The sequence below is a fragment of the Schistosoma haematobium genome, chromosome 1 (genome assembly GCF_000699445.3).
Source record: "Schistosoma haematobium chromosome 1, whole genome shotgun sequence".
NCBI lineage: Eukaryota > Metazoa > Platyhelminthes > Trematoda > Strigeidida > Schistosomatidae > Schistosoma > Schistosoma haematobium.
In genome coordinates, this window is record NC_067196.1 from 60258291 (window position 1) to 60284287 (window position 25997).

General features: G+C 34.8%; 1 protein-coding gene across 1 annotated transcript; it reads left to right on the plus strand.

Annotated features, from left to right (window-relative positions):
* Positions 1 to 615: 615 nt before the first annotated feature.
* GCNT1_7 (Beta-1,3-galactosyl-O-glycosyl-glycoprotein beta-1,6-N-acetylglucosaminyltransferase) lies at positions 616 to 12411 on the plus strand (the record flags this gene model as incomplete). The annotated part of the gene is made up of 2 exons (XM_012940726.3): positions 616 to 1407; positions 11539 to 12411. The coding sequence occupies 2 exons, from the start codon at positions 616 to 618 to the stop codon at positions 12031 to 12033; spliced, it is 1287 nt and encodes a 428-aa protein (XP_012796180.2). The 3' UTR covers positions 12034 to 12411.
* Between the last annotated feature and the right edge of the window lie 13586 nt (positions 12412 to 25997).

Sequence of the window (25997 nt, forward strand, 5' to 3'; positions counted from 1 at the left end):
TAAATTTCTTAAAATGATTATCAAGTGTAATAATAATAATAATAATGACAGTGGTAAGATGTGTGGTAAGTTTAGGACATAAAAATGAACATTAATCAAACTATGTCACCATATTATAAAATTGATTATTAACTAGTTGGCCTTGAAGATGGCCAGGTTAGAAGTAGCGGCTGAACATATTTCTTTTGGATGTAAAGCTCTGGGTTTTTTTTTATCCGAATAGCAATTGCTTCAGCCGTCTGCACGATTTTTCAATCTGACTGAATCAAGTTGACTGTTGTTAACATGATATATTATTATTGCGAAAGATTGCTCAAATAATTCACTAGAAAGTAATATACAGAATATTGTTTTAATTGAGTTCAACTAACTGACATAACTATAATTTGTTTTATAATTCAAGAATATATAACCAATCATTTTTAATTGTTAATCAAATTACAATTTACTCGTGACTGAAATACATTTATTCAATAATACTAAACGAATGAAGTGCACTTTAAAGTCTATGCTAATATTGACTATAAATAAAATAAACTTTAATTGACAAAATACTACTAAATTGAATATAAACTTTGATTTACATCTTGATAAATATTTCTTGTACATATTGAAATGTTAATTTTCTTTTTGAAAATACCATCAAAGAGATTTTTCAGTCATATTATAAACAAAATTTTAGGAATAGGAAGTTTCTTGATTATATTATTGCTTACATTATATCATCTGTCAATTCCACCTAAGATACACATATATTATTCAGACCATATCCAAATAAAACGACACAATGCTAGTCATGTTTGTGAATATCTTTTCAAGAACTCTACTATGAATCATAGTCATGAAATTTCTGACAATAATCAATCATTGTGGAATGACAGAAATTTCAGTTTATCAAATCCATACAGTTGCAAACAGTTCAAGTTGTTCTATGGTCATACTGTTAATTTGTCAAAGGAAGAAGAACAATTTCCACTGGCATTCAGTATAGCTATACATCAAAGCAATAAACAAGTATCTCGTCTCCTTCGTTTGATTTATAGACCACATAATTTATATTGCATTCATGTAGATTCGAAATCTCCGAAAACATTCTATGATGAAGTTTTAAATTCTGCTAAATGTTTCGGTCCTAACGTTATAGTGGTTAATAGATCAGAAAGTGTAAATGTTCAGTGGGGTTATTTTTCCATACTTGAAGTGTTTCTTTTATGTGCGGATAAATTATTAAATAATACTGACTATATGTGGAAATACATTCTAAATCTAACTGGACAAGAACTGCCTTTAAGAACAAACTGGGAGTTGGTTGCAGCACTGAAAGCTATAAATGGTTCGAATGTTGTAGAAGGTCTAGGTCCTCGGTTTAACCGTAATAGATGGCCTAATAAGAAATTTGAATTTCCTGTAAGTTAAATATGATTTTATCACAATACTTTTTCACTATCAATAATAAATTATTAATTTAAGCGAACTTTTAAGTATATTTTTTATGTTTTTTAACATTATTATTTCGAGAATTAGTAAAAGCAATTTACGCGAGAAATTTTAAGCAAAGGAAAATCAGCATGATATAATACAAATATGAAATAATAATCCATAAATTAGTAACTAAACTAGTTAGAAGTAAACATGTTGATACCTTCTTTGGGAGTCGAGATTCACAAGGAAAAATTAATGAGACGTAAAAGTTGTTTAGATAATACTTTTTATAGTGATTCATTTGTTAACTCATTTAGTTCAAGAAAATAACTATAATTTTGAAATTATTGGTTTAAGACAAATACTATTCAAAAATTTTGGAAAGTCATAATTGGAAATCATGAAATGATCAAAGCAAGACTACCTTTGAAAACCTGGAAATACTGGACAATCATTTTGTTCCAATATGGAACTCCTCAAGAGTGAACATATTCAACCCTGAATGTAGGAATTGAATACAGGACCTTAGGTCTCATACACGAACACTTGATCTCCAGACCATTGAGTTGGCATTCAATGGTATTAATACCTAACGTCGACCAATCCACGACATAACGTAACCATCTTCCATTGTTGTCGGTGGGTAACTGTCTCACGCCCGATACAGTTTAATAATACGGAACATTATAGTGGATTAAGAGAGATATGAAAAAAAATTCGAAACTTGGAGATGTTTTTTCTGAACTGTATGGTTTAATTTCGAAGTTTTTATCATTATCGTAAGTAGCATCATCGGTGACTAATTCAAGTACGGGAATGATAATGTAACGGTTTCAGTTAAATAATCAGTGTTGATTGGTTGTCTCTTTTTTTAATGAATTATACTATCATATTTATATATATGGCTTACAATAACTTTCATATTAAGGTTAAAATGCAAAATAGATCATTTTTTCTATAATGAGAAAATAATCGACTCAGTTAAAATGAGCTAAATGTTTGTTTTTATACCTTCAAATCATCTAAAATTATCGATTTATGACTGTATTTGTGTGATTGATCTTATAACTACAACCATCTGATTATGAACTTATTCTATTACTATGCTGGTACGTAATTAGCTTAATTGACCTATTACTGGTGTTTACAACAGTTTACATTTTCTCAGTAATACTACAAATGTTAAGCATTAATTCGCTATTAGAATATATTTCAAAAAATAAGTACTATAACTTTAAGAAATGATTAATTTAGAGATTACACACTTTTCAATCCTTTAAACTGGATTTTTATTCATATTCAATTTATTTTAAAATTTCGTTTGATTAAACTTCGAGTTATTTGAGTTTGGAAATTGAACCCAGGAAACTCCTTCAGAATTTCAATAATGTCTATCATATTGTCTCAATAGGAAAAAATACTTAATTACAAACCACCTTATCACTCTTTGAACATACCAACTCAAAGGAAAGTCGAAAACGGTCAGACTATAATTTATGGAGACATTTAAGCAACGCTATAGAGACGTTGATAATGTCTATCCACATACTACAGCTAAATGAGGGTTATAAACCAGTGTGAGGAATTAGAATTAATATTTAGAGTTGATAGTTAGAGTCAGGAATTCGATATAGGGTTTTCATAACGAACTGACATCAGCTATAATGCCAAAACTCTATTTAGCCAAATGGATGAGTTAATTTTGCACCAAAATTCAAGACATGCTATCGTAAATCTGATTGGTTCGTCCATAAATTCAATTTTATAATGTAATTCTGAAAACTTTTATCAGTCTTTAGTCTTCAGTAAAAAGTATAGGAGGTCTATCGACCTATATTAATCCTTGCGGTTTGTAATACTGTGGAGTTCCAATCTCGTTTTGAGTATGTCAACAGAAGGGGCTGATATTACGTGTTCCGGCAGAGAATTCCAGTAATTTACTACTCGGTCGAGAAACAAAACTCCAGACGTAAACGATTTGATCTCGGTTTTTGAACTTTCTTCGAATGTCGTCTCAAATGATCAGTCCTCGACGGAATTAAAAGATAAGACATGTTAATACCAAGGTCATCTTTCAGTATACGATAAGCCAATATTAGATCACCCCACACTCTACGGTTAGATAACGGAAATAAGTTGAGGTGTCTCAGTCTGTCTTCACAAGATAGGTCAGATAGACCGTTTACCATCTTAGTACCTCGTCGTTGGACTCTTTCCGGCATCTCTGCTTCATACTTGAAACAAGGACTCTCTGCTTGAATCCCATATTCTAAATGTGGTCGCACACAAATCGGGTATAATAGTCTAAACATTTCATCATCTAAATACTGGAAAGATCTACGAATAGACCATAATACCCTATAGCCTTTCGCAGCAGCAGCCTTACAGTGACTAGTGGTTTTGAGATTACTGCTTAATATGACTCCTAAATCTTTATAGTTTCTTACTTTGGGTAGCACGAATCCACATATTGTGTAATGATACGATTCATCATAGTTATTTGTTTGAATCACTACACTTTTATTAGGATTTACTTCTAGTGACCACCTGTCCAACCATGCCACCAATGAGCTAAGATCATTCTGTAATACTATCCTATCCGACATATTGTGTATGGGTCTCCAAATCTTTGTGTCATCAGTGAAGAGTAGAACGGATGATTTCGCTATAGTTGGTAATTCATTTACATAAAGTAAAAAGAGAAGAGGACCGAGGATTGTACCTTGGGGAACTCCACTTTTTACAGGTACCCACGAGGAGAGAGCCCCAGTTATCCTTACCCTTTGTCTCCTGTCATGCAGAAAGTTACTTATCCAATCTAAGACTGTATAATGGATTCCAAAACGTTCCAGTTTAAATTTAAGACCAGAGTTGGAGACCTTATCGAAGGCATTACTTAGATCTATGAGGATCACATCCACAGGAATGTCCCGATCTTTTGCAGCAGCCCAATCTTCTCTTGCAATGAGAAGATTTGTCAAGCATGATAGGCCTCTCCGAAGACCATGTTGTTCCCTGGAAAAAAGATTATGTCCTTCAACGTAGTTTATAACAGATACCCGAATGATTTTTTCCATCAGTTTTACAACTGCACTGGTTAAGCTAACGGGCCTATAGTTACTAACTAAATCCCTACTCCCGGCCTTATACACCAAACTTATTATAGCGTCTTTCCAGTCTCTGGGCAGTCTGAACTGCCTTAGAGACATGTCAAACAGTATCGCTAATGGTTCAGCAATTAAATCTGATAGGGCTTTCATAATTCTAGGATGAATATCATCAGGACCACTGGACTTATCAGGTTTAAGATGCTGAAGTAGCCTTGAAACAGTACCTTTCTCAATGACTACAGGGTCCATCAGCGAGCCGCCGCGATCACAATAAATCGTTGGTCGTTCCTCATTACCGATAGAAAACACTTTACTGAAATATTCCGATAAAGCTTCAGCTTTTTCGATATCATTTTCTGCCAATCTGTCTTAGCAGCGCATTCCTGAATGACTGATATGTTAGCTTTCCATAAATTTGGGCGAAGTGTAACCTGATCGTATAACATGTCCCTAGTTCTAAACATGAATGTCAAAACAGCGTGATCGCCGTTCACTAATGGCAGAAGAATATTTAGGTCGACAATATCCTCAGTATCATGAGTGATTACCAAGTCCAACAGAGAAGAACCTTGAATAGCACCAAAAAGTATGGGTTTGGATACATGCTGCACTAGTGCATGCTCCATTATTGTTACCAGGATCCTACTATCAAAGAAGTTTATAGATCCTTATGTGGTCATCTCAGTCCAACTAATATCAGGTGCATTAAAGTCTCCTATTATCAACCATCTGGTATTTGCACTCCAAAGATGAATGTGCTCTAAACTAAAGTCATCAGCTAAGCAGATCGGGCTGCAATAGATGATACCGAGCATAAATGTACTACATTCGATAGCCAATTTACAGCTAATGACTTCACAAGTACCGCTATCATGAGACTCGCTAGCAGAAGAGCGAATATTTATATTATTGGCTATATATAACAGGACGCCACCTCCTTTTCTACATTTATGTCTATCACTCCTGAGATAATGGTATCCGAATAACTCTGGTGTAATGTCTAAGTCATGGACTAACCAAGTTTCTGTCACTGCTACGATGAGTGGCTTTAATCTGTCCACTAATGCTTCTAGTTCATAGAACGTATTTCTCAGACTACGAGCATTGGTATATAAAACTCCTAAGTAGAACGGCCTATCCACACAGGCCTTGGTAGCATTCGCTTCCACGACCTGAGTATCCGAAAACCCACTAGCCGGAGATTTCCCTCACCGTTTTGCCGACGAGTTTCAAGTTCAGCTAGTGCTTTCTTCCTTTTTATTCTATCTTCAAGAGACATGTCAGGTCTAACCCGTATATCGGAATTGTCGTGACAACGAGCGCTATTTAACAGGAGATCCCGTTGCTTCTCCGATCCTAGGATTACCTTAGGGAGTCTACATGGTCGGGGTTCAACATTTTCCTCAGTCCTCTTGCCTACTCTAATCAGTTTTTTGACATGAACTCCTTTAGAGTCATCTAGTAAGATACTACGAATATATTCTCCCAGCTTTTCTAAATCATTCTCGCGTCTGATTTTGGGATCAGGGTAGTTTGACTCCAGCAATTTGCTCATAATAATATTCGATAAGATTAGATTCTTCTTCTCAGTCACGCCAGGGTGGGTTTCTCTCTTACTATCAGATTTTGGTAGTGCATCTAGTGACTGACAATGGGAGTCCACCAGTGACTTGCTAACCATCTGCGTACTGTCTACAGCCTCTTTCTTTTCGTTTCGTTTTCTCCGTACTGTAATCCATTTTTCATCCCTCAGGACACCGGGACTATTTGAAGCAGTGACGGTTTTATCCAGATCTTCAGTTTCCACCAGGGGTGCATGGTTACCAATGTCAGTATCAGGTGGCACTACCCTCCTCGTTAATTTTAACGGAGATTTCACTTTTCCGTCAATCAAAGTCGGTTGTTTAAAGCGTCTCGTAACAGCATGTACTACACTGACACGTTCGTCACTGTCAGTGCTCGTGTTATCAGAGCATGCGCCATTGTTCTTCTTACAGGCCAAAGCCAATAGGCTCATAGCCTCCTGTATTAGTAACGTCTTATTTGCACAGCAAAACATGCAGAACCAATGTGAGTTAGGCTTCAGAAATCTTTTGTATGCAGTGGGACTTAAACGGGTACACATCTTATGGAACCACTTTTTGCATTCATCACACTGCATTCCTCCCTCCACAGGGACCAAACAGTTTGGTAGTACACATTTGTGAGTACTACCAACCATTCTAGTCAGACTAAGGTGTAAAACACAATATGATCACAGTATGAACACAGTGTCAGTCAACGAGTAAGAGTGTACTACAAGACAAACTTAAGCAAGATTTCAAACCTTAACTAAAGTACTTTGATTTAGACAAAGAATGCTTTTGATGCAATAATTACACAAAAGTAAGGATAATCACAACAAGTACAAAACCACTGCCCTTTTTGAAACACCGAGGACAAACTAATATGGAAGCAGAAACGATACTGTAATCGAATACTTTAACTGAAATAAATTCAATTAAAATGAAAACAGTTGTCTTGATACGTAATAACGATCAAAACAATAGAATTTACTCAACGAGGAAAAATACCACTGTCCTTTTAATTAGTGCGCGTATGGTTAGTTCGACTTCGATAGTGATCATAAAGTCATACAAAATTGTTAGCGTCCAGCTAGAAATACAAAATCTTTACAAAAATCAACATAAATTTACATTCATGATCCAGAATACTGAATAAAAAGAATGTCTTAAAATAAATTTCCGAATTAACCATTTTCATGTAAATCAGTTGAATTATTCAATAGAAAATTGCTCTTCATCAAAGTAGTAGATTAACTTATTCCATAATTCATTTTCTAAATACTTTATAAATTTAGACTTATTAATTATGTTAATTTAATAATTGAAAAGTATCAACTAATTACAATCAAATCTTTCATTTTATGATTATTCAATAAGAACATTATAGATATTCAATCTTGAATTAAGAATGAATCAATTTTAATGTTCACATTTTGACTGAATATGATCTCATTTTTTTCTTTGTTTTTTTTTTCGTTTAATTTATAGTGCAATTTTATTGCATTTTATTGATTAGTTTATTATGTTTATTCATTTATATAACAACTGTTCAGTTCAACTAATTCTTTAACTAATAATGGTTGACTATAATTCGAATAAGAATTAATCGGGTTTTTTTTAAATTTTTGGTCGTTAGCAATTAAATCTTTCAAGATTTTATAGTTGAGATCATGAGTCAATTGAGGCTAGACAACCATGAAAAACCTGGAAGCACTGGATGGCCGTTTCGTCCTATTGTGGGAATCCTAAGCAGTGTCCACTCACCATTCCGCCCCGTGAAATTTGAACACAGGATAAGATTAGCTGAAATTAAAACAGAAATGATCTGTAGTATCTTGTTATCAAAGTATTATGATTTCTCTTATTACGAACCAACTACTCTTATTGCTTAATATTCTTTACATTATTTCTCTTGACGAGTCACCAAATCAGAATACTGTTGAACAGGAAAGTAATTATATTCCAAATAACAAGGTTGGATAGAAATAGGAATTACAATATGAAAAACATTAGTATGCTTATAATTTTTACATAAGAGGATTTTAGAGTCTTCTCCAAGTATCGGCTAGCGCTGATTGGTCAAGAAACAGCTAATCAGCATGTCCCCAACACAACCCTACATGGAACATACCTAAATCCAATCTATATCCTGCTAACACGAAGTGAGGTTAATAGTTGTCACTATGATCACAAGTATAATAAATATGCATTTACTCATTATTGATATGTCGACAGAACCTGTATTCGAAATTCATGTATGACAATAATGGTTGTCTTAGTCTTATAAATCAATTTCAATATCCTACGTTCATTAAATTGGATTGATATCTTTTGTAATTCAAGTGTAACTTGTCTTCCTGATAAAGACCATACACTATGCTATTTAATAATATTTGCTAGATTATTGATCTTGTCATATTACTTTATACTCAATGAATGTTGACAGTCAATTTATTTCAGAATCTATTTAATTACAACTAAGAGCATAACTTAGTCAGACGGAATACTTTTTTCTCACTTAAATCTCTATGCACCAAAACTAAGCGCAGCTACTTATTTTATTAGTGGTGACCATTAAAGTTTAAATGATCTTTATGACTAGTTATTTGCTATTCAAACTGATAAATGGTTGTGAAGTATTAGAGTTCTTACTATGTAATAGTAGCAATAGAAATATGTGTTGACGCATATGCTATTGGTATATCATTTTATGTAGATATCCTACTATAATTGTAAAATATCATCATACTTCTTATGTGTAAAGCGAAGTTAAGGTCAAGCAAAGTTATAAATTAAGACTGCTTGACAAGATTGTGCGCGTAGCTTTGATTTTACAAAAGATTATTATATATAAAATTAGAGCCAAATTAAGCATCTTTTTTATCAGCAATATTACCATCAAGATCACTGAAAATTAAATTGTTATAAAATGAATGCATTTTATCACGCCCTTGAAAGTTCATTTGAATGATGTGAGCAACATAATGCAAACTTGTATAAACTTGGAGTTAATTAATACATGCTGTTTTGGATTTCTGAAAACAACACATTGACAGTCGTATGAGTTCTTGTTTCAAAGCAATTATATTGACACTTTCAATCAAGTTATCACTTAATTTAATATTTGATCTCTAAAAGTACACTTAGCGGAATACTTATAAAGTTTAAGTATTAGACCATTGTTTTTTAATTATTTTTATTCCCAACTCTATGAAATGCACCTTTTTGCCTGAATTCAAAGTTAGTTGTTCTCAGTGCTCAGTATTGGTTCTTCCAGATTTTGAAGAAAATTCGAGAAAGTAGATCCATTAACAAATAGTACTTTTTAAACTTTTTCTTACAAATATCACGAAATGAACAGACTTCAGATAGAAGTCTATCTGAAGTTTGTGCTGATGATGTCGTTCAGAAGAACGATGAAAGCTCCACTACCAAACCATCCAGTTCAGAGAACAAAACTCCATCAAAATCATCCACCTTAGCTACAAATCTTCTTCACCATCACAGGAATCTTATCCTTGTAACGTTGTTGTATATACCAGATTTTAAAACCAGATATATCGTCTTTAAATATAACACCAATTCATAACAATATCCAACATATGAAAAGTAGGTTCCATTGCGACATTACATTAAATAATTGTTAGCACTACTTGAAATAGTAATAAAATGTCGATCTCAGTTTCCTTAAGAAGTTCGTGAACACACGTGGTTGAATCCTGTCATATATATATATATATATATATATATATATATATATATATATATATATATTGTTACAACCTACGTGGTAAAAGACTTATATTTCTATTATTATTGCTCCTGGCATATTGAATTTTGAGATTAATGAAGTAAATTAAGACTAAAAAAAAACACCATATGAGAGACAAATATAAATGATGCTTGTCCAGTAAGACTGTTTAAAATGCACTATTCATCATTTCATCTTAGACACATTTCATAAGCGGTTTTTCAGTTACCTATGTTCATGACAAGCCTAATATTTGAATAAACCGAGTCACAAGACTTGTGTATTAAATAATAACAATTTATGTACGAAAAATTGACTGATGAGTTTCTTTAACCACTGATAAAATATTTCAAAAGGACAATGTCGAAACAGATTACTAATACTATTTAACGATTCAATGACTTGAAACGTAAGCATAAGGTTATCTTAAATTATACCTGGTATGACAGTTAAATTCTCCACGAAAGCTTTATAAGATTCGACAATTTGTGTTACACAAAACAATTATCTAGAATTGTTTTCAATTCAAAGTTTATCTACTAGTGATTTAACTTCATCATCCCTAGATTGGAATAGTAATGCTTTTTAAAACCATTGAGTTTAAAGTAACACTCAGCGATTTAATTAAGCTACTATGGTATGTAAAAACTGAGAAGTTATTATCAGTTTTCCAGTAGTCAGGTAAATACACTGAAGTTTCCTACAATTCTCAACTTAGCAATAATAAATATACAGAGTATTGATAACATAAAACTGGTTCAATATTAACCTTTTGCTCTTTTCTGATGTAGAAGTTCATTTTCTTCTCATCAAGCATTTGTTTTACATTACAATTTCCAATACATACCAATGAACCACTTTCCAGAAAAAACCAAACCGTTAACAAATCCTTACAAAAAAAAGTAAATTCACTCGAGAATATCATATGTATATTGGAAGAGTTAATAGCCCCAAATACCCTGGTACGGCCGAGAGTGGGGAGAGTCCGCTCTTCCTCTAGAAATACTCTCACATGGCCACGCGTATATAGCCTCTGCTAGGGAAGTCCTACTCATTGCCTTCTCGTAGAGGGGTCTTGTTTACCGAATTGAGAGGACGCAAAGCGAATGTCCAACGCTTTAACCGGGTTGGTGGACATGGAGAGTCCATCTAGTGGAGTGGGAAAACCCTGATTTCAAACCAATGGTGTACATGGGCTCCAGTATCCTGAAGGAACAAATAGCGTATAAAGCAATTGTTGGTCACCGGCTACCATGGGACTGCATCTCCTTACGTTTATCTACTGCCTTGTGGATTAGACATTCAGGTCAAAGGCTTCGGGTGTGGCCCCCTTATAAGACCACCTGCTTCGATTTGGGCACCCGGGCAGTATCACAGCCCTCACACATACATATTCGGTGCCCCTTTGTACCAATATCTATGTGTTAAAATAAATGAATAATAAAATAACTACAATGTGATTCATTCAAATATGTAGTTGCATCAGTAGTCGTATAAATTTAGTGATTTATTGTAGTGCTTAATTGCTTTTACCATATTACTTAAATCTAACAGCTTATTTGTAATTTCATTTCATTGAGGTGTAATTACATTTTAAAAATTTATCCAGTTTAAATGAATACCCACTGTATGTAAATACAAATTGATGTCAATTATTTAATCACTTACTTTCTTATCTTTTTCTATATAGATTGTTTGGAATAAAGGAAGTTTCTATATGGCATTAAAACGAGAATTAATACAATTTTATAAAACTGATTCAAAGTCACAAAAAATACTTGATGCAATCAAAGCTGAGAAACATTTACGAAAGCATCCAGATGAATTATATTTTCCTACATTAAATTATGATCCCCAATTTGGTGCACCTGGTGCTTGTATAAATAATAATAATTCATCATCTCCATTTATAGCACGTTATGTAATTTGGGGGATGGAAAAATGCGTTAGTCAATACACTCGTCGATCTGTATGTATAATTGGTAAAGCTCATCTACCATTTATACCATCAAGAATGGAGTTTTTTGTAAATAAATTTCAAGAAGATTTTCAACCAATTGCATATGATTGTATAGAATATTATATTATGAATAAAGTAATCAAAGAGATGCAAACAAAACAATTAGATCCAAATTTCAATGTAACATTTTATTCTAGACTGCATTGTTCTAGTAATCATATTTAATACTAAATCATTAATTTCTATTCATCAATATTTGTTCCTGTAAAGTTCTATTATCCATAAGAGTTAAATATGTCATTTCTTATTCTTGTTTTGATCAATGATTTCGATAATGTAATAAGAAGACAAAGATTATCAGAATTATGTAATATATTAGCGTAATGCATTTTGAACAATCTTATTACATTATCGAAATTTATCAAAAGGACTAATTGCTTTAACCAATGATTACTTTATTTTGGGTAAATTTGTATAATTTTCGTAACTAAGATAAATCATATTGGTGATATATTGAATAATCAAGACATTTACTGCAAAATTAAATATTTAATGTTTTGTTTAAACTTATCATAATAATACAATACAATTTCATATTGCATACTTCGAATTTGAGTCCTTTGATTGTGTCTTGTCAAAGTTCTAAACTTTTTGAGATTAGTACTATTTCGTTATATTATGTCGAATTCACAGATGACTTACTATCTAAGAACTTAATTATGGCTAGGGAGCTCTTATTATTTAAAAGGAATTTTTAGTAAATAAGGGCTTTTTGTAGTAAATGTACTACATAGAATAAAATTTTTTTATTAGGATGAATGTAACTCATGCACCAGATATATACCAGTGCACTTGGTTTTAAGTTACACTGGGAATTTGTCAGTGCCCTAAACTACAATAAATGGAATGGAATTCGGACCTGATTGAAAGGTGAGGCAATCAACTGCTAACCCACCGACTTAAAATACTTCTTTAAAAAGATTTTAGCAACAAAAATCCATGTAAATAACTTTATAAGTATAAAACTAGTCACTTTTATTTCTAGTATTGTGATGAACTTAGTCTTTATGTTAGTTATGCTGTTTGCTCAAATCTACCACTAATCTTTTTTCCCCTTTTTTATTGCAAAACTTATTTTAATTACAGACATTTTAAATATATTTTTACATTATCATGCTAATTAGAAAGCCATGTTATTTCTAGCTTCTTCAAAACACCTTTTCATGTATTTTGTATATCTAAGGTATTTAATGCAAAATGTAAGGTTATGAGTTGAATAAGTTGTGTTAAATGGTTTCATTGTTAAAGACAGCTTCAAGTATAGACAATGAATGTGACCAGGATATGAAAAATAGGATCCATTATTCGATAATTTAGTGAGTAACGTCCTTAAATCTTAATTTGAGTTCATACTAGGAATTAAATAATGAAAATTTTCATTAAGATTTATCGTGTGTTTTGAGCGGGGCCTCATGGAATTATAAGAGTATATTCTCTAAAAAACTATGATCACTACAGTAGACGTATTTAATAACTCTAAGAACGAAATAGTTTCTTTTAGAATGATATTTGGGGAATAACTTTGTAATTATCGAACCATATACATTAAAATCAGCGATCTCTGTAACAGATTAACACTGGATATTTCATATGTTTTTAACTCACTATAATCCACTAGGATTCTGTTTCACCTTACTGCAAATGAATAGCTTAAAACCATAAGATTCAACCTAACACAATAAATTCGTTATTTGGGAGTAATCTTATGCCCCGTGGACAATATACTTGTGAATAGAAACTAACGAAAAAGAAATTAACAGTGGAACATATGAGCAAACACGTTCTAGGAAGTCACTGTTAAAAATTTTAATTAAATGAGCTATAAATGCTACTACTTTGTAAACAGAAACAGTTATCTCCATTTGCTGTATTATCACATGCTTATTTTGCTGGCAGTGGTAATATTGGATTCATCAATTCAATTCAGAACTTAAAGCCCTTAGATTTAGGGTTGTTGAATAAACCTACCAAAATATGTACTAGGAATTTTGATCAATATGGGTTTTAAACAAACGAGTATCATACACTACAAATCACTTGAGTTTTAAATTTGTTACTTGTGAGTTTCAAGTGGGAAAATGTGAATCTTCAATATCAAACTGAAATGCTTTGGAAATAGAAGTTTTATTATTGATTTCTGAAAAAATTCTTTATAAAAACTTGACAGTTTCATCTTGATGAATTATAGATATCAAGATTAGGCTAAAATCCAGACCTTCAAGTACAGGTTGATATTGTACTTCTTGAAGATTCTTATGGTTATAAGCAGCATTTTCCAAAGTAACATGCAACTTCAGGTCAAATTGGTAATGACTCCGTTAATCTTTCAGTTCAAAGTACCTTCGGTATTACAACTCTAAAATAATTTGGCAAAACCATTCAATTTCTTTGAGATAATAGACTGACACTTAGTAAATATTGCTGAAACAGCAGGTTCTATTTACCAAACGACGTTCAAAGACAAAATTCACCGAACAATCTTTGTTACCACACAAAGTCGCCCCACGACATTCTAAACGATGTCAAAAGCGTGATAGCCTTATTAGGTTTCTGTTAGTATTAACTTTTATTACGAGAACACGATTGGTTTGATGAAAACAATTATTATTATAACCAATTGTACCTGTGCTTGTTTAATGTGCTCTTTGTTTAACTGTGCTAAAAAGCATCCATTATTCTTACGCTTTGATTGTGACTTCGCGCGAATTCGGTTACGTTCTGTAACCAAGCTTGTATCCTGGCACGATCTCGGTATCCTTTCGATACCACGAGATCGCCAGCGAATATATCTCGATTTGGTCCATTAATTGCCTTCTGATATTTGGCTTCTCGGGGATTTTATGGATTTATTTGGTTACGTTCAACCTTCGCCTTCTGATTTACTTGGCACGTGTTTCTTGGTAGCGGTGTTCATAGTCAATTTCGACTCGACGCCACGCTACAACATCATGTTATTAGTCCATCCTCATGTCCACAGTGAGTATTAACAAGTATGACTTTTTGCCAAATATCTGTCACTAAAACTACTGTTAGCACCATATAACAAACCCAGTGAGCCTTCCATAATATACTTATCAAACTACTTATGAGTAAGCAGTGAGACTGAAACTCGAAAAAGGAACTAGGTATAGGAAGAAGGCAGCTTAGCAAGGACAATGTATGTACTCACCTGGTTGGCAAGTAACCGTACGTCCAGGTATAATTGCCATCGAAGATGAGTACACTTTTCTTTTAATCCTATGGCACATATACGATGTCCACTAAAAGTGAACAATCAATTTTGTATATCTCTGTGAAGATGTATCTGATTTTGTAATGATAATGCCTTTGTATTTTTTTAAATTTAACATTTCTATTGTTTACCGCATTTATGCACATTTTGTTTCTCTTCTGGTTTATTTGGGTTTATCATCATTATATTGTCTACAATTTGAGTTGTGGTCAACTCAGAGATGATGTTGATCACTGCTTCGCTTTCGTTTTCTTAAACATCGGGATTTTGGGCGGTTACTGCATTAGTCGGCCTTATCTTGGACTACTGCCGTTTTGGTTAAAATGGCTGGATTTTTCCCTAGTGCAAGAGATGTTTGACTTCCTGGTTGTTAAGAAATTTCATTTTAAACAGTTAATGATTCATATTGGAGCCGTTACGATATTTAATACAGACGTCAAATGAACACAATTGTATATTCATTCTAAAATACTATGTCTAATTGAGCATGTGGCTGTTAAGTGCACTAGATCGATTCTATTAGTTAACTTGTACTCAATTTTGTTGTTAAATCGAATGCTTTACTTGCAAATCCTTCTAATATATTATAGCAACCATCCTACAATCAATTTCGATCATGGTTCATTTTAGTTAGGCCCTTTTATTAACTTACTTAACAAACAATGTTATTAGAACAGTAACAGTCCACATATTTATTTGTACTGTTATGATCGCTAGATCGCATGACAGACTCTAGCTAAAACGTTGATCGCTTAAACATCACCCGACGATTCATTCTCCTCCTCATGTAAATACGTACTCAACTCCTGTTGTTAGCTTTCACTTTACCTTGCAGTACCCCCATTCGATTTGACTATAAATTTACCTCTATATACGCTCGCACACACACATTCGCCTCTCTGCTTCAAATTCACTTGATGTGATTGTAGCTTTGTGATCTGTGCTATCCGCTAGTAGACTGTAGTTGCCGCTTCTCATTGTCTTCTAATTTCAAACACCGTTGAAATTTATATAATAACGGTTACAAGGGTGATTAATTAACGAAGCAAAGTCACTACAATATGTATGTTTGATTGTTTGCCCATCTCTCTACTTGTTGATCTTATTCCAGTGTTGTACTGGTCTATAAATACTCAATAAACGCTGAATAATTGACACCATGGATAGTTTGTGTTCATTTCAACACAGTGAAAATTAGACCAGTCTAATTCAGTTCTGGATTTATTTCGCTATATAATCTGTTGCCAGTATTGTTTCTATTCCAATACAACTATCGATGATTTATAGTGCCATTGTTAATATAAATCCGATTCAATTTCAAATAAGTCTAATTCTGGCATTAATCAAACACTAACACTACCCCAGTCACGTTATGTTCATTCAGACCATTCTTAACTGCTACGGCAATTTGGATGACTCTCCCAGTCCCCCACATTGTACGAGCATTTCGTGTACTTAAATTAATGGCTGCTCTGGTTGTCAGAAGGGGCATCAGCCTCGTGATTTTAGAAGGAACTTGACTTTCACCATGAGGCGTCATAACTCTTCTAAATAAAAACCTTCTAACTCTCAAGACATAATTAAATGGTTTGAATTGCTTTTTCTGTTTAGCGTTTTTTAGCGAGTTAGTTTCCTACGGGATTGCATTGCTAACCCCATGCCCGACCCTCCTCCTTTATCCGGGCTTGGGACCGGCAGTAGCGGAGTTACTGTATATGCTAGTGAACTCAATTATCACAGTACACACTCAGGAAAATTTTGTTCTAGTCTTTACTTAATTCACTTGTTTTCGGCCATTGATCATAAATGTAACGAATATAACACTTGCTTAATTGGTGATATGTAGTATCTGTACTAACTGATAGTTCCTCCGTATTTGTTTCCCATAGCCAATAGGAGCTACAAATATAATGCACATAGTTGTTCTCATCGAGTTCTATCTGACTTAACTTGAACTATTCAGGTAATTCTCAGTCAAGACATCAATTTGACTACTTTTAATTGTCATATGGACCATATTCCTGAAGCTTTAAGAGCCCCTTTACCCTTTACTAAGTAGTTATGGCATATTCTTCGTGTTTCATCGCGTCCTGTTCCGAGCTAATCCAGCAAGTTTGTTGCTGCGATCACAAAAATATGTAAGCTGATGTATTCGAATGACGATCCAAAGAATACATAAACACCAGATGGAGAGAATTTCAGTAACTCGAAAGCACGGCGTGGGTAGGACGTACGATGAACAGATGTGAAGACAGTTTGGATTACAAACCACATATCAAGGTGCAGATGGATGATCAAAGGCTATATATACGTTTTGTATAAAAGCTTTTCAGTTCCTTAAATTAAGCGATCATCCAGCCATTTCATCTTGTTTTACATCAGTTAGTGCAATAACTTGGGAATATAAAATATATGTCACACCACTTGTTCATAAATCATTAGAAATGGAGCTGGTTACTTCATATTATCAAGCTATGAAGAAAACGGTAGTTGCATGAGAAGAGAATAAAAGACAATCCAAACGAATTTATTACGTGGTACAACACATCTTTCAGTGTTATGAAAATAGGCTTAAACTATGAGGTCAAAAACTGACTACAAATGTGGTTAAAATGATCATCTCAGCAGCTCTTCAACCACAACTCTTGGTTTCAGATACCGATGATGAGTTTCGGTGATAGGATAGCCAATCAGATTGCCTTTTAAAAGTTTAACTGGGTCAGCCTCAACAGAACGGCTTGGTAACTTTTTCTAAATCATCTTTTACTTGTATAGTCTAAAACATACTGTTTCAAAAAAATCCAACGCAACAACGAGTTGTTTGTACAGCGATGTTAGTGGACTTGGAGACAAAATAGTGGGACTCTAGAAGACCTTTGACTAATAGCTAACTGTCATCTGACTTCACTAACAGAGACATGAGCATGCAAAGGATAACATCACTCAGGCGAAAGTGGAAACGCAGCGGGGCTAAAGCGATGATGACAAAAGTCGACACGTCAGTACCACAACACATGCTCACTTCGCGTTTACAGAACTTCTAAAGTCCAGCTCAAGCTTTTTCGTTACACAAAATACTTGATAAATGGAATACATCGTACTTCTAGCAGCGACAACAAAAGGGAAGAGCGGCTATTCCATATAATCGTGACATTATTTCACCTGCAGTTTGGTCACACACTTACAATCGTGGACCTAAGCAACCCCTCCCCAATCCCCATGAACTATGGTGTTTTAAATACATAGAGAGGTTCGACAGAAGATTCATGATTACTATCAAGAGTGTGGTGCTATTTAAATGAATAAAAAGGTAGAATGTGGAGAAACATATGAGATAATAAAGGTAAGAATATCTGCCACCTAACGACCAACCTAAAGGCGAGAATATCCACATCCAAATCCTTATAGCCAACATTGTTCGCGCTGTGGCCATATTTATGTGGTCACCAGAGATGTTTTACGGCAAAATGTTTTCAAGGCGGTCGCAAGAATAGTCGTATTTTATTAAACATACTAAAACCTCTTTTGGAACGATAACTGCCCACACACTTCCCACTAATTTTTTTTACCACGACCTTTGCCCTCCGATTAATTGTCCTGTATTTTTAGTTTTCTGAATTTCTAAGAGCTCGAAGGCCAAATTCTGCTACTATAACAACTTTTGTACCAATTTCGTTTAAGTTGCTTGTCCTACTACGACATCAAGTTACCCGAAATTCCGTCTTCTTCCTGTCTTGGCCGTCGAGGTTTGATGTGTTGAGTATAATTGACTGTTGTCGGTTCCGAAGAAAACTAAGAAAAAAAGCTATTAGAGAACCCTGATCGTTTATGCCCCTAAATTCATAACACTGTAGGTCGTACTAAACTCTGACAACAAGACACAACTGATGTGGATACTCAATGCTTCTTGTACAGACTGGTAAGCTATTCGTTCATGGAGGAGTGTACCCAACACGCTCTGCAGCCACAAAAGTAGTAGAAATCATCAGTCAACGACCAGTAAAACGCAGTAGAAGAAGTTACCTATGATGGCAATCTAAACAAAGTTGGTTTCTAAAAGATGGAAGCTTTCCCTAAAGTAATCAGAACGTAGTATTTACCTGGGCTTGTGAACATATGGGAGTGTCCCCGTAAATTCTGTGCTCTAGAAGATAAGAAAAATGAGGGTATGTCAGATGCAAAATTATCACTAAGCAATTTGAAAACTATAATCAAGTCACTTCTAGTTCTTCGATACGACAATGGGAATAGGTTTAGTTTGGTCAATCGAGCATCATACGGGAGCTTCGCTACTCCGGGAATCAAATTAGTTGCATTTCCTTAACCCTTTTCAAAATCTCACTTTCTTTTTAAGTAGTAGCTAACCGCTTGTATGAAGTACTCAAGTTTAGGACGAATGAATACTGTATACAAAGTCAAAGTGGTTTTAGTATCGACATGGCTAAAGACCCTATGTATTGACCATGGGGTCCTAAAACCCTTGCCGGCTGTCGCATTGAAGTATGCAGTAGTTTTGAAGTATTGGCTAACCATGACTCCTAAGTCGTTGTATGTCTGGACAACAGGTAGACTATGTTATTCATCATGTATGTTTCTGCACCTAGATGACCATTATGCATTACGCTGCACTTCGAAGCATCTATCAGCAACTGCTAAATTTTCAACCTGTCAGATAATTTCTCTAAGTCATTTTGGAGCACCAGACTATCACCTTTGCTTTTTGTTGCCCTCCATATTTTGACATCGTCAGCATATAGCGGGGACGACGATGAGAGGTGACTGAGAAGGTCGTTTTTATGAAAGAGGACTGACACTAGCTTCGAAACTATGCCGTGAGACGCTCCGCTAAGCACAGTTTCCCAGTTAGAAAACTTTGAGTTTACCCACACTCTTTGTTGGAGCCCATCTATGAAGTCTTTCATTCACATTATTAATTTCTCCTAATCCTGGTATTTATTAATTTATAAAACAGTCGGTTATGATAACTTTGTCAAAAGCTTTTCTGAAGTCAATGTAGGATACATCTACAGGTAACTTTCGGTTTTTAAGGGCCTACCGACTTTCATGAGAGATTTATAAGCTAGTGAGACAGGAATAACCCATTCTAAAGCCATTCCGCTCCCAGATAGAATCCGGTTTTCGTCGAGATACTTAAACAACTTCAGAATAGTCTTTTCTGACGTTTTAACGACCATGTTGGTTGGGTTAACGGATCAGTAGTTCTCAGGTTTATGTTTCGCACCTGTTTTGAGGAAGTGACTTGCTGTTGTGCTATTCCAGTCTTTTGATAATCGACCCTGGGATGTCGGTTGATATGACAAGTTGAGAGGTCAATATTAGATTGATTTACTCATTGTGATTTTTGTCCAACATTAATTCTGTTGTAATTCAGTGTGATGATTACTCAGTACGGCATTTGTTTTGTTTTCCCGTGTGACATTTTATTATGTATAACATACGATTTTCTTGTATTAAGTTAACATGAACTATACTCGGCATATAGTTTATTATAACTAAGTATTTTTCATATATGTGATTTTATTTTAATTATTAATAAAAAATGGGTATATGAATCAATATATAAATGAGTGTATTTCCAACTCGACTTGTCGTGGTTGTTCGTGCTTCCTGCCGCTTGTGGAATATACTTCTGTCGTCCGAACTCAGGGTTCTCTTTCTGGTTAGCTGGGCTTGGATAGATAGCTAGCTTACCTGTCATTGTTTCACAGAGTCTTCGTTCCGTTCTCAGATTAGGTGTGCTGGCAATCTTGTAGTGGCATTGGGCCCTAACCACACAATCTTCAATACCCAGTATGAGACACTTGGGAAAATAGATGCTCAACCTTTAAAGCGGAAAACAACCCAAAGATGGGGAAGGCGGGAAGAATGAATGGCATGAATTTGAACTGGTCGGACGGCATGACTCGGCCTTGAAGGCGTGGTCGATCTGTACAACTTGCTTTTACTCATATTAAATATATTGTTGTATATCTAGCTTGAATGTGTTCTCCATCATATATTGGTAATTGTTATGATACGATGAGTCAGTGTAGATAATTATATGACTTCAACGTAAGATCTTATAGATTAGGTAGTTACATCATGACAAACGTACAATTTTAGGATTAGGTCTATTATTAGATCAGTACTAGTATCATAGTAGACCATGATTCGACAATCTCTTAAAACATAAGTCAGGTAGGTTAGGACATATGAGTAAGGGAGTCACAACAAAATTCACTAGTTCCTTTGGTAGCCTAGGATGTATTTCATCGGGTCCCATGGACTTGTCTATATGAAGCTTATTTAGCAGACCAAAGGCATTGAATTCTTTAAAGGTCACAATGTCCAGTGTGTGGTGGTGGGGTTTTGTGAACTGACAGGAAGGGTGTCTCTACAATATATACATCGCAAGGTAGTTTGAAAATACCTGAACTTGACTACAGTCGTCCTCCATTAATGATGAAGTAATCCTGTCCCCTTATAATGCTGGGATCTTTCCTCTTCTCTTAGTCCTAAAATCTGTGCTTCGGGAGAGGCACAGATTTTACCGAAAATCTCAAAGCTGACCAGAAATACCTTCACCTTGAAGGAATCCAGCAGAAAACGAGCTCAAGCAGTAAAGACCTTATCGGCTTAGAAATGGTATAAGTTTCCGCTACACTATTGAGCCGAGAACTTTGGTGTAGTGGTATTGATTTATAACCACACAATTTTTGAGGCTAAATATGTGATGAATGAGGTTGACGTAAAGCATTTACTGTATGAAGAAGGTCAGAAATAGTAAACGCAGGAGCACCTAATCGGTATGGCATGTCTCACCCATGCATCGACTCCTTAAGTATTAATAGGCTAAAACCGGCTCATCTAGATCATGAACTACCAAACATGTTGTTAGATAATTTACCTGACTAAACAATAACAGAATCGACAGGTAAGAAAGAGAATTTAGCACAAGTGACTAGAAAGGTTAGATGGTCACAGCTAATTATTTAGTCAAGGATATCCACGGTTTTGGCTGTAGCCTAAAGTGTCACCACGTATCTACTCTAGTCTTGTGTTTACTCAAATGATCAAAACGTGAACGCTTTTGTGTCATCTTGCTTATTTTATTTTATCTAAAAAGCATTACGAACATGTTCGTATTCTGAAATATTATGCATTCCACCCTCCTCAGATCTCTTGATCCTGATCTATGGACGTTATATTCATTTTTTAAATACTGAGTGCATAAGCTATTTATCCACAAACGACTTACCGAGTAATATAAACCGAAACATATGAAAAGGGATAAGTCATAAAGGAACGAAGAATCTTCGACTGTGGTGAGCGATGTGAGCAAGCTTCACATGACGGATTAACCATTTTCCTAGATTTTGTTAATAATAGCAGAAAATGAGAAAGATGAATGGAAACATCGAACAAAATCCCAATATACACGTACTATAAACCCACACAATGAACCTTCGTAATAATGACGAATTCCAAAAGCAATTCAGGCGAATTAACTTTTTTTTCACTGGTTAATCCACTATGCATTTAGTATTTGTTAACTTATATATTTTTTTCTTAGACTGGTCGTATATGTTTCATGTGAACCACTCTTAGGACCATTTTTGCAATAAGATGTTTGGTAGCTTCATACGACCAATACTACTAATAATAGGTGGTTCTTAGATGAATCATTTTTAGAGCAAGAAGTGGTTAAGTACCTTTTAGTGGTTCTCATCGTCATTTTGGCATGCTTATAAATGATATGCACCAATTCAACGAGCATAGCTGCAGCATGATTTGCAATGTAAACATATAACTCAGTTTCATTGACAACATTCAATTTTTTTCATTTTATTTTTGATTTCTGACACTTAAGAATCAACAATCGTGAGTGTGTTCTGAGCCGTCAAAACTCTTGGGCACATATAAACAGCACTACCTATCTTATTTTCCGTAGCTAATCCTCAAGTCAAAACTGAAAGTAGCTATTCATAAATGGTTCCTCGTCTTTACCATAAAGCTTTGTTACGATTTGAGAATCACGTAATATGGTCGATCCAGGCGATGGAACTAAGAACTAAATCAGTTGATAACCTAACTGAATTATTCTGACAAATAGCGTTGTTTTTTTCCTACAGTTATGTTTATGCAAACACCGACTAAAAGTTCATACCATAATTATAGCAATGAGTCGGGAGTTATACTTCCCTTGGCTGAAACCTATACTCTCCCTGATGATCACTCACCTAATCGACTTACGAACACTTAATTAACTGAAGATATCGTACAGCACATTGCCTGTAAAGTTACTACATTAGCTGTACTGATCTCACATACCTAATTTCAAACTCATTGTTATATAGCTTCTGTTTGACCGAGTGCACACAACTGACTAGTATTCACAATTCTTTCTATCTATCCGTCTCTAAACCAATGTGGATAGCTGATCCGTTAGATAATCAGAACATTGAGTTTGAGACATGGCCCTCACGGCTACTCCCATGTTAAGCCAGTTATTGTCAGTTGATCATACCAAATTCTGGAACATACCACCATTTTTCCTAAAAGGAAACCTCATTTCATGGAAATATTAATTCGTATGGCTTTTCCAGTTGATTATTATTAGTATGAGCAGAAAACACTTGTAATGACCATACTTTAAACCGCTAACCACTGACTGACACGGTATTTCAGTGTGGCGTTTTAGGACACTTTGGCTTACTGGTCCGCTCTTTTGTCCTATCCTTCCTCATTTCTGACTAACTCAAAGTCCTCGACCATCGTTCACCGTCCTCCCGAATGACTAATAGATCATAACTGCCCGTAGTGGATGTGAATGCAGTATTTCCTAACACTGGTCGATTATCAACGATACTCATGACCGATAGAACTTGAACACTTGTGAGGAACAAACCAACTGGTTACTTGGGCGACTTTAAAAGGTCTCACTATATCATGCATACCTACACCAAGCCCATAAACTGTTAGACCTGTGAGACAACGACTGTCACTGACCATGAAATGCCTATTCGGTTCTCATACTCTTGTTAATTTTCCTTTTCCCCTTAGCCGTATATTATATTTTTCCGAGTTAAGGGGTACTACATTCACCCGCGGCTACGAATCCAGTTATAAAAGTTCATGTATCTGATCGAATTTATTGTTGAATCCAACTTCTGGCAAATTCACTCATCCATATATATATATATTTAAAAAGAAATGTTTTTAGAAAAGACTATAATTTATGAACGGACCAATCAGATATAAGATAACGAGTCATGAATTTTGGTGCGAAATTCATTCTTATATTTGGCTAAATAGAGTTTTGGCATTATAGCTTATGTCGGTTTGTGATGACAACCCTAAATCTAATTTTTAGCCCTAACCATCAACTGTTAATGAGGATTGTAACTGCTTTATAACCCTCACTTAGTCCTAATCAGTAGGTGTCCACTCTCATAGTCACTTCAGCGTCGCTCAAAGGTCGTCCACAAATTATAGTCTCACCTTTTATTCTTTTAACACGCTTTCGTACACAAGATGTCTACACCTTGTCTATTTATTTCCAGATTGCCAACTCATCCTGAAAACCGAAGACTTATGTGGAACCAAACAATTATCAATCTTATTTGTGTATTTACTTTTCGCACCTTATTGTTTTATACAATCGGTGGAGCAATTTTTCAGGTTTGACCGACTTTCATTATTGTTTATGGAGTGGATCCTTTTTATTTTTCACCTGAGGGCGACTCAAGAACCAAAATAGTAAACACCTAATAGCTGGACAGAGCATGGGAAAATCGTGCCTGACCAACATGCTGTTTGGTAACTCGCTTGCAGTACTTCCTCAGATATTATTGTTTCATTTTTCTCCTCTTTTCTCTTGCAAGCTCTGATCACCATATAGAAGGCACGTAGCAAACTATCAGCGATAATTGTGGAAGAAATTGAATTCAGAACTACAGTTTTAATTAAAAAAGCTGTAGACTCATTTAAAAGACAAGCATAGGGTTCTGACGAACTGCGTTTACGCCCATAAGTCCGGACTTATCTAACGAAAGAACACTTTAGAGTTGGGTCATAACTGCTTTTTACATACTGGTATAACATACTTAGTGTGCGTATACTGCAAAAATAATTATCAGCCACAGAAGTCAAATTACCTTATTCACTTCTTTCAAACAACCCTCAAAATTGTTTCAACTTGTAAGTCGTCACGATAACGTAATATTATTGAAGATTCGTCCTATACCATGCATCGTCTTCGCTACTTGAAGAATAGACAGTATCGGACATAGTGTGGCTGAACTGAATTAAAACCTAAAAATGCCTTGATTTGACCGCTTCTGCAAAACATCACGAGTTGTCGAGGTAACGCACCAATCATCTTACGATAGTTTGACCTTCAAGTGCTCAGGAACCCCCATCAATGGACGATACCCCTGAACCGTTGCCGGATTTGTTTACCACTTAAACCCTATTTATATGAAAATATTTTTAACCTTTCAATTCCGCCTTATCTCTACGTAATTCTTGTCTTCCTCAGCATCACCCCAGTTCACCGCACTATTTGGACCTACAGTTTTTCAAACTTAATATTCTAGTACTCTAGCTTAACGCAATCAAATACACCTTGGTTAATTGACTCTACAGTTGATCACAGTAAATCACCCAATGCTTATTTAAAAAAGGGAGTGACGAATAGTAGAAGACCACTGTCAACAAATGTCTCCTATCATATTGACAAAGGACCCAAGTACCAATGAATTCGCTGATTCCGTCAATTAAGTTCCAAAAGTCTGAAAAAACATTGCCAAATAAATTTGAAGTCAGACTGTCATAAAAAACTGTCAACTGAAAACAACCAAAGTTTTCGGAACTTTTATTTCATATAAAGAAGGGA